This window comes from Solea senegalensis, linkage group LG1, assembly GCF_019176455.1.
Source record: "Solea senegalensis isolate Sse05_10M linkage group LG1, IFAPA_SoseM_1, whole genome shotgun sequence".
Taxonomy (NCBI): domain Eukaryota; kingdom Metazoa; phylum Chordata; class Actinopteri; order Pleuronectiformes; family Soleidae; genus Solea; species Solea senegalensis.
Window position 1 is genome coordinate 10,180,957 of NC_058021.1, and position 12,134 is coordinate 10,193,090.

General features: G+C 37.8%; 1 protein-coding gene across 1 annotated transcript; it reads right to left on the reverse strand.

The window, feature by feature from the left end:
* Positions 1 to 1,285: 1,285 nt before the first annotated feature.
* sirt6 (sirtuin 6) lies at positions 1,286 to 10,419 on the reverse strand. Its single transcript, XM_044028269.1, has 8 exons — positions 10,256 to 10,419; positions 8,886 to 9,013; positions 5,668 to 5,850; positions 4,554 to 4,613; positions 3,325 to 3,420; positions 3,160 to 3,240; positions 2,391 to 2,514; positions 1,286 to 2,220 (listed from the first exon to the last, which is right to left on the reverse strand). The coding sequence occupies exons 1-8, from the start codon at positions 10,319 to 10,321 to the stop codon at positions 1,921 to 1,923; spliced, it is 1,038 nt and encodes a 345-aa protein (XP_043884204.1). The 5' UTR covers positions 10,322 to 10,419; the 3' UTR covers positions 1,286 to 1,920.
* Between the last annotated feature and the right edge of the window lie 1,715 nt (positions 10,420 to 12,134).

A 12,134-nucleotide genomic window follows, 5' to 3' on the forward strand; every position in this document is an offset into this window, starting at 1 on the left:
CTGGACTTCTTGCCGCTCTTCATTGTTCTCAATTTCTTACTTGAAAGTGCCACAGTGCTCTGCGGCAGGGTGTGTTTGTTAAATAGTTAATGAACTGTGCCTGCTTTCCTCGAGACGCAGCATTTTAAATTACAGCTGAGAAGTTTGATTCTGGCGTCATCGTCATCAGACCATAGAGGGAGAAAGTCTTCCAGTCTCTCTCGCCACAGACATGCGACTCATTCCTTATAGCCCCTCTGCAGCACAGCACAGACTTAAGTCGTGCCACGCTGACTGTTGTCCCTTCTCTCTGGCTTCACAGCCAGTGGTGGTCTGTTGTCGACTGCCTGACTAACCAATGTTCTTGGCACCGAGGTTAAAAGAACGAGCAGCTGTAGATAGAGTTCATGGTTTCCAATTTATAATCTTAGAGTCAGTGAACAGAAACCATTTGGTGCTCTTCCTCATTTCTCTGCATCCTCACTATTCAGAAGAGCCTAAGACTTCACGGCTCATCTGTTGGACCGAACACACGCTGAACCGAATGAGACAGATGTGAATCAAAACTTTGAAAAACAAATGGGAATTACATACCCACCAAAATATCTGTTCAAATGCTGTGTTTCTTTTCTATAAATGATCAATAGTTTAATATCAGTCTAATAGATATAGCGATTTCTCACATGTGATAAGGCTTGTGGTTGATAATTATAACAGCGCCTGGTGGAGGTGTGGCTGAGTGGAAACACTTTTCTTCCTGCTTGATTTTGCTGCTGCTTTTGTGCTCTATTTCCTTAATTCCCTGTCCGTTTTAGTTTTATTTTATTTATTGGCTAAAGGAGCTGTATACCATATAACTTCATTGTAATAAATAAGACTTTATTTTTTGGAGGCGTAGATTTAACGGGTCATAGACTGGGTCATTTCCCAGTCGACACCAACTGTGTCGACTGGATAAATTGTCACCACAGCAGCTTAAGGGTGGAATACTTCATACAAATGTTTTTTGACTTTAATTTCATTTAATTTTATGGTATTTGTATTGAGAGTAACAATAGGAGGAGGAAAGTCTTCTCTCCTTCAACACTAGACATTGTAAAAATAATGTAGATATCATCATTTTCATTCTCAGTGCAGCCGTGTGTAATGAATATTTTTACGACCTTTGAGTAGATTTTGACCTCAGAAATGGTTGGGGTTATGCTTATGGAGGCTTTATGGCACAAACAATCACACATGCTCCCTCTTATTTTTCTTTTCAACCCTGGTTGACATGCAAGTAGGCAACAGCTGATTGACACCACAGCACAGGGGTACTTATTTTTAATGGGAATAAAAAATATTTACATATAACAAAACTGTAAAATGACTTTCTGTATCTACAATGCTGTTTCCTGAGATAAAATCATGTTCCAAGGAATGTACAGTGTGATTGTAGTCCAATCAAAAGCAGCACATGGATATGAATTATGCTCTTCATAAGGTGCAGCAACCTCACATGTTTAAACAAAAGGCTCTGTTGAAAAAGGCTCCTGTCTTCCATATTCCACTGCGTTGACCTAAATTAAATCCTCGCTCTAGAGAGAAACAGTCATAGTGCCGGCTGAGCATTGGTCATTTTTTTTTTTAGGTAAACGTTTTAACCAGAAATAATAATAAAAAAAATCTGCAAAACAAACATCTTTCCTATAAAGTGAGCAGATCAAGTTGTGAGACTTCACTGGAGTGAGTGAGCAAGCTTCAGAAGTGCGACTACTCTAGGATTGACAAAACCAAAGCAATACAATACAAGTGTGTGCTCCAGAGGCTGGTGGACGTTAAGGGTCTCCATCCTCTGTAAAGGTGATGAAACTGAGCACCCTTGCTTGTAAACTTTGTTCCTGGATGGGTTCGTGTTGAGGTGTTATTGTGAAAAAGAAAAACACCTAAGGCTATTTCTCTTTATGTATCACTGCTAGAGTCTGCTTTCTCACGCTTTACTGAAACCACCTCCTCCTTAATGCTCCCATCATCCATTGATGACAATGCCACTCTTTTCCTCTGCTCCTTAATGAGTTCCTTTTTCATCTTTCCCTTTGCAGTCACTGCACGTGGTGGTTTGACATCGGCCTCAGATGTGGCAGAAGAGCCTTCGCAGACAGTCGGTCCTTCCCATTTTGGGATGTCCAATCCCAGCAGCTCCATCAGCTGTTTCATAACCTCGTCCACATAACCGTTGATGCGCAGGTGTGCGTGCTTGTCCTGAAAGATAGAAAATGACAACGCAGTTGCTAAAAAGCAGGAAGTTGACTTCTTTAAAATAATAACCGCCGTTTCTACCAGCCTCTGATTTGTGTTCAGTAATTTAAGTGGCAATCTTGGCTTCCATACAGTAAATATGTGTGCGGTGGAGGTGCAAGTATGAGACTCACGTGCTTGGTAGGCTGCAAGTTGACGATGACTACTTTCCCTCCTTTGCGCTTGGTGAGGAGTGGAAGGTCCCCACTGGGTTTGATCTGCAAGGACGTGCCGAGGGTCAGTGCCAGGTCTGCTCGTCTGGGAGCCAACAGCAGAGAGACGAGTCGTACATTAATCTTCAACCGTTATTCAGTCTCTTTTATCTGATAATCGCCTACAATTCATCTCCTAATATACAAAACAACTCATCAGGACGACAGTGGCTGCAGGAGGTGGTGACCGGAGAATTATCACGGTTCAGTTTTGACTCTCTTTTCTCCAATTAATTTCCCATGTTAGTCTTGAGGACAAAGGCTGAACAATTATTGAATCTCAAATCAAAATTGCAATATGAAACAATGTCTCGTCTGAATCACAGCAGAAATCAAGCTAGAAAATCATACTTTCATGACTTTTGCCATCAGTAGGACTCAAATTCTTCTCACTGGCGGCTTGCACAGAGCACACATCAGGATGAGACGCAAAGCTAATTAATTGTAGACAAATAGGAAATGTTTTTTGTGGCTAATAGAGAGGAAATACTGACACATGAGAGGCTTTACAGTTTTCAGTTATCAGGGGGACATTCACAGTTTGACCAATGGCCTGCGCTTTTTAACATGAAACAGAGGACACCATGATAGACAGAAATACAGTGTAATTTGTGCTAAAACAGCTGCTGAATGAAACAAAAAGAAACAATAATATAATATAAAAGGGCACAAACTGCAATGTATGCCTCACCGACTGGCTTCATCTGCTTTGTTCAGGTCTCTGTCGGGCAGAGAATCCTCCCAGTCCAGAATGGTGCTAATTAGTTTCCCTCTGTTGTCAAAAGGATTCACATAATACAATAAATGTGTGAAGTTAAACTATATAAATGGAAATGCACAAAACCACACGTGTTACCTGCAGGCTCTAAGTCCTCTGGAGCGGACCACATCACAGTAACGTCCTGTTGGCTTCAGGCCCATCACACCGATCACTTTTTCTCTGACATACTGCCTGGGAGAAAAAAACAATAAAGCCAATAAAATTTTGATTTAATCGGCAGTCGGCTTCCTAACGCCCGCTCACAAATAAAAAAACACAGTGCAAAGAACAAATGTATTTTCAAACAATAAAATACAATATTTTTGAATGATTAAATTGATATTTAATTTGCTTTTTAAAAAGTGTTGTTTGCTTCTTAAAAAGTCTAACACACATCGAATTCCATACTTGGCTGCAGATGTTCAGCTTCATAAATCAACAACTGTGTTTTTAGTATCTGAATTAATAAGTAACTAATTGCTGAAGGAAACACACAGACTCCGTTCTCTACACTCAACAATATCCTGCAGCAATAGTTGCTCTTCAGGTGCACAATCATCTCACTGACAATAACCTCTATGAACAATTTCATTCCTCTCTGGCCGCAATCAATACGTTCAACTCAACTTTTTTCAATCCCTCCCCTCCCCTGTCAGCAGTGGTGTGCCCCAGGGCTCTGTCTTGGGGGCACACCAAATACACACCAATGACTGTTAGTGCACAAAATGGTGCTTTAAGGAGTCTGGCAGTACATATGTGTCTGATGTCAGTGTGTTTGTGTTTAAGTGTGAGTGACAGAGAGAGCGAGCGAGACAGACTGACATACAGACATAAGTGTAACGGCTGTGGATCAGATGATGTCAGCTGATGAGGCGGTCTCTAATCTGTCCTGAGGAGGGACTGCGTTCATACATTCTCAGGAATGTAGTCACGTGAATCCCCAAACCACCTCTGAATGTGGTTTCTGTGATTAGATTTAAGGGTGCACTCAGAATGCTAGTGTTCACAGACCAGACCAATCTGAATATGATTGATACAGATTACTCAGGATGGATGTCAACACCAGGTATGAACAAGGTCTAAGATGTTGGTATGCCAAAGTTGTGCACCAAAACTCCCACCAGATGCAATAAAGCTAAAATGCAGTACAGGCTGGCATATACTGAAAAGTAATGCACCTCATGGTGTTATACCTCATTAAATTGCTCCAAAGTAATAATCTGTTTAAGAACAGCAGCTTGTAAAGATTAGAGTTTTGGGAGAAATAAAAAAAATAATAATAATGTGATGGGTGATGTTTAATGCATATATGGGTGCAAACATACCGGCCACATTTCTCACACTCCTCCACAAACATGTTTCCATGAAGCTCTGATAACATATCCCTAATAGAGAAAGAAGGGGGAAAAGTCCACAAAGGGAAAAAGATCACAAACACAATATTCTCTTAGATCATTGTTCAAGTTAATGTTAATGTCAGGATTCATCAACACAAGTTTTTCTCAGTACTTCTCTCAAACTTCTGCTCTGATAAATTTTCTGAACTACTCTTATTTATGTGCTCTATAGCTCCACCCAGAACTTGCGCATATACCAGTTTACTTCATAAGTTTGTTTGCTGTCTCAATGATTTTCCTCAAAGAGCTGCCAATTTGCTGCTTCGACAGTGGTGGAGAATAAAAAGCTATGAAGTGGTCTCCAGCAAAAAAAAGTCTGGATCTAAATAAAATACACAAATAATTTATTATGTTAGAGTATAGCAAATGTAGACCACACTCTGAAAGCTTCACATAAATGAAACTATGTTACTGAAGGTGTACTGAAGGTGCAGCCAGTAGGTGGTGCAATGACTGGCTTTTACAGTCATTATCACATGCAGCTTTTTATTATAAACGACGAATCGCAACTTTTCGCTGAACAAATTGGTTTAAAACAAAGCTCTCTTTATTATTTGTGTTCATAAAACCCCAACAAATAAACAATTTGTTTTCTTTAAGGAGGAATTCGAGGCATTTTCTGAACACTTTGAGCTGAGCGATTACCTAATTATTGATTATATGTATGTTGTTATATAATTTGTGTCCATTTGTGGCTGTACATAATATAGGTTTGCTGTGGATCACGGTTTACATTACTATGTGTAACATGTTGTGTACTAATGTGTTACTCACATGACATCAACCCGCCTAGAGACTACAGTGGCTACAACTTGGCACATCTACATATGAATTTTTTGTCTGCTGATGCGGCAGGAAAGTTAGAGATTTGGACGTTGTTGAATGTATGGTGAGTAAATGGACTCCAATAAGCTCTGTGAATTAAATAAATTGACTTATGCAAGTTTGATTCAAATGTAATCATCAGCACATCAATTTGTTAATTCGGGTGCACCACCTCCTACTCAATTCATCAGTTTCAAACCTGATTCGAATCTATTACCTGGGAAATCCTGATCGGACATGCAGGCCATCCACATTCTGGCTTATGAGATACTTGAGGTATCCGGCCCTCTGCAGGCCCAGGAGGGCCAAGTGAGTTAAGCTGGGCTGGGCCTCTTCAAATGTGGTGTTGAAGTGAGGTGACTCGCCCTTTTCTTCTAATGTCCACACCCCCTTTGGACCCCTGAAACAGAAAATATTGGTGAATACTCAAGACCAGATGTGTGATTTTGTATTCATGGCTGAGTAAGAGGAGTTCTACAAACTTTGAAAACCAAATTGACAACATGCTGCAGGTCTGAGCCTACTAACAATAATTGGGACAGCAGAACACTGCAAAGATTCTAATGCATTTAAATCTACAACACGGTGCTGCCGTCACCACTGGTATTGACACTTGCAAATTACTTCAAGGACACACAACTTATCTTTACACATCAAACAAGGGAAATAATCTTCTGTATCTTCAAATGCAGCCACAACAGTCTCATCTCTTGCTTTCTGTGTGAACTCAAATAGCCCCATGTCTCATTGCCAGTATATTTCACCGCCTGCTGAGCCAATACCAGTTCAAAGACATTCCAGCATTAATGGAGAGGCACCTACATCATTTATTACATGCTTATCACCATGAGAGATGCTGCAGGACATGAAAGTCACAGATGATCTGTAAGGCTGGTAAATGGGGCAAGCCGCTGAATTTCTTACACATAGCTGGATCATGTGCATCGGTGTGTGTGTGTGCATGTGTGTATGTAGCAATAGTGGGAATATAAATTGTACTTATTGCTTGATGAAAATCCTTAGCTTTAATTATATTGTCATCCAAGGTCGCTTCTACCTGCCTCACAGGCAAAGCTATCAAATATTATTCACGTACAACATTTCCAAGCATGCAAATGTGAATTCACATAGGAAAACGCCTGTCATTCACAAGTCTAAGTTTAAGTTTTCATATCTCTGATGTCAGTAGCAAATTTTGTTTTCCATAAAGATACACATTGCAAATTCATTTTAAAGAGCGCTGCTCCTGGCAAATAACAGACAGGTAGCACCCCCATCTGGGCAAGTAGTGGTACTACAAAAAAATAGGAGCTAAAACTAACATGTCATTATGTCTAAGTAATAGTGGAAGACTAGATTAGAGTTATGGCATTGTTGCTGAATGCATCCACTACGCACTCAAAGTGCAGTTTACATCCATGTTTGTAAAATAAACTGTGAAGTGGTTTAAACTATTAATGAATGTATCACTAACCCGGCAAGTGAAACTGGCAAGGACTGTGTACTTATATAATTAAAATATTGTAAATAGGTATTGCACAAGGACGGACCAGGATATATCACGAAATCGATATTTTGACCCCTAGTGAAAATCGATAACTTCAATAGACCATGATGTCAGATTGTAAATGGTGTTCCAATTTAGAGGGAAAAAATCAATCCCAGCAGCTTTCATTGTCCAATAGGTGCCTGGTTGCAAGTGAAATCAGTGAACTTGCATGTTACTGATTTAGCAGCCAACTGAGCTACAAAGTAAAAATCTGCAGCATAAATAAAAATCCCAGAGCGATGTAGTCTCTCTCTTCACTCTCCCCTCTCATCACTGGTTCTGTTCCAGCACCGCTTAAAACTGCAATAATCACTCTGATACTCAAAAAACCTGGCTTTGACTAAAAATAAAAATAAATAAAAATCCCAGAGCGATGTAGTTCAGTTTGCAACGCATTATGCATACTGTTTTTGGTAAAACAGTGTCGGCTTGATTTTAATGCAATATTAAGTTTACCATTTTGTTCCATTTAAAGGATTGAAAAAGGAGTTGTCACAGTCCTACATGTAACAGTGTGTTTTATAATTAGAGCACCGATAGAAAAATCCTAAAAAGAAACTGGATAACTTTGATTTTTAATTATCAGATAGTCAGAGTATGAAACAGTTGACTATTCATTAAACCACCAGGCAAACAGTAACTCCACTATAGATAGATGCTATTTACATGGGAGTGATCCATATTTTTAAGGCTGACAAAAACATAAAATGGTACTGTCTAGTTAGTCTCTTACTGGGCTGAGCAGGAGAAACACTTTGTCCAGTTCAGCATTTACAGCAGTCTTCAGAATAACTGAAATAATCTCAATGTTCCTGCTTCTGACCTGTCAGAGACACAGTTGTCCTTTTCATGGTATCTGTTCAGCTCAAAAGGTAGGCAGATTTAACATTCATACGAAACTACATATTTAAGTTGCATTACTTGGGACATGGACATCTGCTGCAAGAGTCATGCAGATATACAGTATTGTTTATCTGGACATGTTTTTAAAGTTAAGAAAATGTGAATTTCAGACTTGAACAAAAGGATATACATTTGTTTTTGACACCATTAGAAATACTAGCGTAACAGAATAGTGAGTTCTTCCAATTTGTTTGTCACAAAAATCTAGATAAGACATTCAATTTGAACAAAACGACGGGTGCAGCTATTTAAAAGCTATTTAAAAAATCTTAAAACTTCACAAATAAATTTTTTTTTAACATATGGCAGAGGTGCAGTAAGAAATCAACACAAGGTCAGTACACTTTTGTTATACACTTGTATTTCCACATTGCAGTGGAAATAGATTGAGATCATAGATAATGTTGGACAGAAGCCATATGATTTAAATGGTCATCTAACCTCTCTGTCGTCAACCTCCTTTAATGAAGTCATTTCATTGTACCCTCTTCTTATGAAGTGGTGTATAATGGCAACTGACTGGGGGATTAGCACAATTTATTGCTTATCTTGTTGTAAAAGCAAACACATTTCGGTACATTTTCTGACAATCAGCAACACATTCGGGTGGAAATGAGATTTCAGAGTGCTCAACTGTGTTGACTGCCTGCACTCTGAGGCAATGGTTTGGCAGTCACCCAAGGAGACGTGATTATTATCCTGCTAAGAAAGAAACAACAACCAATAATCCAATAATTTGAGTACATTCACTGTGGAGACCCCTAATCAGAAGTAGCTGAAAGAAGAATGACTGAATGAATGAATGAATGAATGAATGAATGAATGAATGAATGAATGAATGAATGAACGAAAAAGCCTAAAAGTCGAGCCTTTGATTTGATTGCAGGTTTGACTGTTTTCTACCCAGCTGATTTAAACATCAGCTGTCGCTATTTGTGAGGGAAAAACAAACCTTCAGTGACTTGCATTTGATTATGTCTCACCTGAAGTCAGGGATTCCTGCTGAGGTGCTGATTCCTGCTCCAGAGTGGACAACTAGGTATTGAGACTCTTTAATCAACTGGGCTAGAGTCTCCACCTTCAGCTTTAGCTCCTCTGGATTATCAAATGTCTGCCACACACACAAAATACAGCAAGAATGAAAATCATATTCCCCAAATAAGTAGAGACAGTGACTTGATCACACATAGCTTGCACTTGAACTTAAGATCAGAGCATTACTTCTTTAATGATATAAAGACTGATAACAACAAAAAAAAGTCTACACATTGTAAGATTGTTTCTGTGTGATGTCTCATGTCACTGGTTTTGAATGAACTGCTATTATTATTGCTGCTGTTGTTATTTATTTATTGAATGAATGAATGAATTCATTCATTCATTCATCAATAATAATAATTGTGTTTCAGATCATGAACATGAAGAACCCAAAAACTAATTACACAAATGAAATGTACAACTTTATAAAGGACTGCACAATGTATCAAAAATGTATTGTTGTCACCATACAGTATCAACATATATATTCCAAAAGATAAATAAATATTGACAGCTTTAACTATGATACTGTACATGTAGATTGTTCCTTGTGCTAGTTTTGTTTAGTCAAGAATTTAACATCATGGATAACTTCTTTAAATAATCTTTGCAAACAATTGCAATAAATAAAATACACTGCAACTGGTGTTAAATCATTACATTTATTTAATTTATCAAATATACTAATACAACTCAGGTAGAAAGGGATGTTTTTATTCAGGAGTAGAAGAAAATATTTTAAGGGGGCACTGAGACAAAGGCATGAAAAGCTAGACTGGAAATAACCCAGTGTTCCAATAACAACCGCAGCAAACCTGAGGCAGAAAGACATTAACACTTCCTATTAAAGTATTTGCTTTTATATATCGCAAGTCATAACACCATCACAGTGTTCAGCGTCGTACAAAATGTAAATACTTTCATATGGATAAGAAATTTGCAAATGAGCTGTTCACAGAACAAAAACTACTAAATTTCTCTACTTCTACAACTTTATTCTCCTTTTCCAGCCCTTTTCTGGTCTTTGAACATCATCCACAAAGCTTGAGATTTCGGTATATAGAATAAATAACATACAACGTACATAGTATATATTTAAGAAAACCGTCGATGTGTGAACATTCCCCGGACTTGCGAGTACAACCTTACATATGAAGGGTAGATGAGTATCTTTACATCGTTTCCAGAATGGATATATCTTCTCCATCTTTACTTTATACCCTGTACACTGCACGGAAACGAGACATTCTCAGCTAGCCTGCTAGCTACGTTAGCTAATTAGAGCCAAGTCGGTAGGTAGGTGTATTTTACTTACCTCAGGAAGTCCGCAGACGCCTTTGTCTGCATACGGCGAAAGCCCGGCGGCATAATTTACAGACATAACTAGTGTTGGTGATTTTATTGTTCCTGTTTTGTTCAGAAAGCTGTTACCATATGATTTAAGATGAGCGGGGTGTTGACTGACGTCATCACCATGCGACGCCTTGACTCAATTCATTCAAGAAAATGCTATAGAGTTGCTTACATGGTGGATGGACTTGTCAGATACAAATGTGGATGTATAGCCTTACTGTGTTTTTTTGGTCGTAAATATAACTTTGAGTGCGACCTCAAAATATTTAAATTTCTTATTGGTGCCATACCAAACATGGAATCTTGGTACTCTGAATCCCCACACTTTGTATAAATGGAATTGATTTTAATTATTAAAAATGTAATAAAATAATAAAATAAATGAATTAATGAGACCCACTCTAACAAAATGATTTAATCCCTGCTCAATCTTATAGGAAAAACATTATGGACTTACTTGAACAACATATCCAAACTGAGAACCAAATTCCATAAATACCCAGTTCCACCCAAGACTAAAGAAATCCACTTCAAAATCATGAATGATATCTATCATTCCACCATATTTATAAGATTAAGACTTGGCTTCAAGGTAATTTGAATGTATCTTTTGTAAAAGCAACATTACAAAAACAATCTCTTAGTTTCATGCTCTCATGCTCAATTGTTCTGGAAATACTTTATGGAATGGTTAAAAAGAAAATACAGGGATCTTACTACAATAAAATATAATTATTTATGGTGTAATAATAGAGAACATGAAATTGGACCTAATGATGTTTTGCTTAAAGAATGACCTCACAGACTACTTGAAGTCTTGAGTCATGAGGTTTTTTTTTGTTGATTTATTTTGTTGTTGTGTTATTCTTTGTTTATCTCAAAATGTTGAAATGCTTTACAGTGTTGTAAATGAGAAGTTTAATTAATTAATTAAATAAATAAATGAGTAACTAAATACTTGAATGGTTGACCTCTTGTACAATTGCTGTATTCTACAGATTACATGTCATTTTGTCATTTAGCATTAGCACAGATAATGAAGTCATTCTGAGATCAAAATAAGCTTTTTAAACATGAGGGCAGAACTGTAGTTTTTTTTGGCAACTGAAGAAATGTGTTATATTGGTTTGTGGGGCCTTCTATTTAATTCATTTACAGAAATTAATGAGTGAATAGTGACAACAAAGTCCATACATTTGTGGTTAAAACCTAATTAAAACCTAAATTGCTCTACATATGAAACACTATCCCACTTTTTATAACTCTCATGTTGTCTGTAACCGAGTGTGAATGTGAGGCCATTTAAAATGTAGGAATCCAAATATTTAATGGTCTAAAACCTACTTAGAATGTTAAATCTTATTAGGAAGATGCAGGCCCTTGGAATACAGAGCTGCCTAACTCTTTCAGCTGGTGGTATTTTAACTTTCATACACTGACAGTGAACTTTCTTCAGTATTTTAGTGTTTCCACTTGACAACTGATTCTTCTTCTTCTTCCAAGAATTTCCAACAGGCTGTACACCAAGAGGTGCAATGCTGCCCTTCACAGTTTGAAGTTGAACAAAGAGATTAAAGTCTATTAAAAACTGTCATCATGTCTCTGGGGCAGTTTATGTCTCAGAGCTATTTCACACTGCCTGAGCTTATTCCTTGACTATTATCTCTTCTATCCTCAATCTCAGTGGAGTATGAAATGGAATACACAGTTCCAAAGAACAAAGCTCAAATGTGTAATTTGAACTTTGGGAAGTCTATATAAAATGTATAAAAACATAGCATCCATATTGTCGAGTTTTTGTGGCTCTTCTGCTCACATTCACAAGACCGAAAATACCCAGT

Bases quoted from the DNA above. Each gene is read 5' to 3' on its own strand.
- sirt6 (XM_044028269.1), bottom strand. From the start codon at position 10,321: ATGTCTGTAAATTATGCCGCCGGGCTTTCGCCGTATGCAGACAAAGGC. The intron at 5,851-8,885 runs GTGAGACATAAT...TTTCTGTTTCAG, and splicing joins GCAGGAATCCCTGACTTCAG to GGGTCCAAAGGGGGTGTGGA. The intron at 4,614-5,667 runs GTAATAGATTCG...TTTCTCTATTAG, and splicing joins GTCCGATCAGGATTTCCCAG to GGATATGTTATCAGAGCTTC.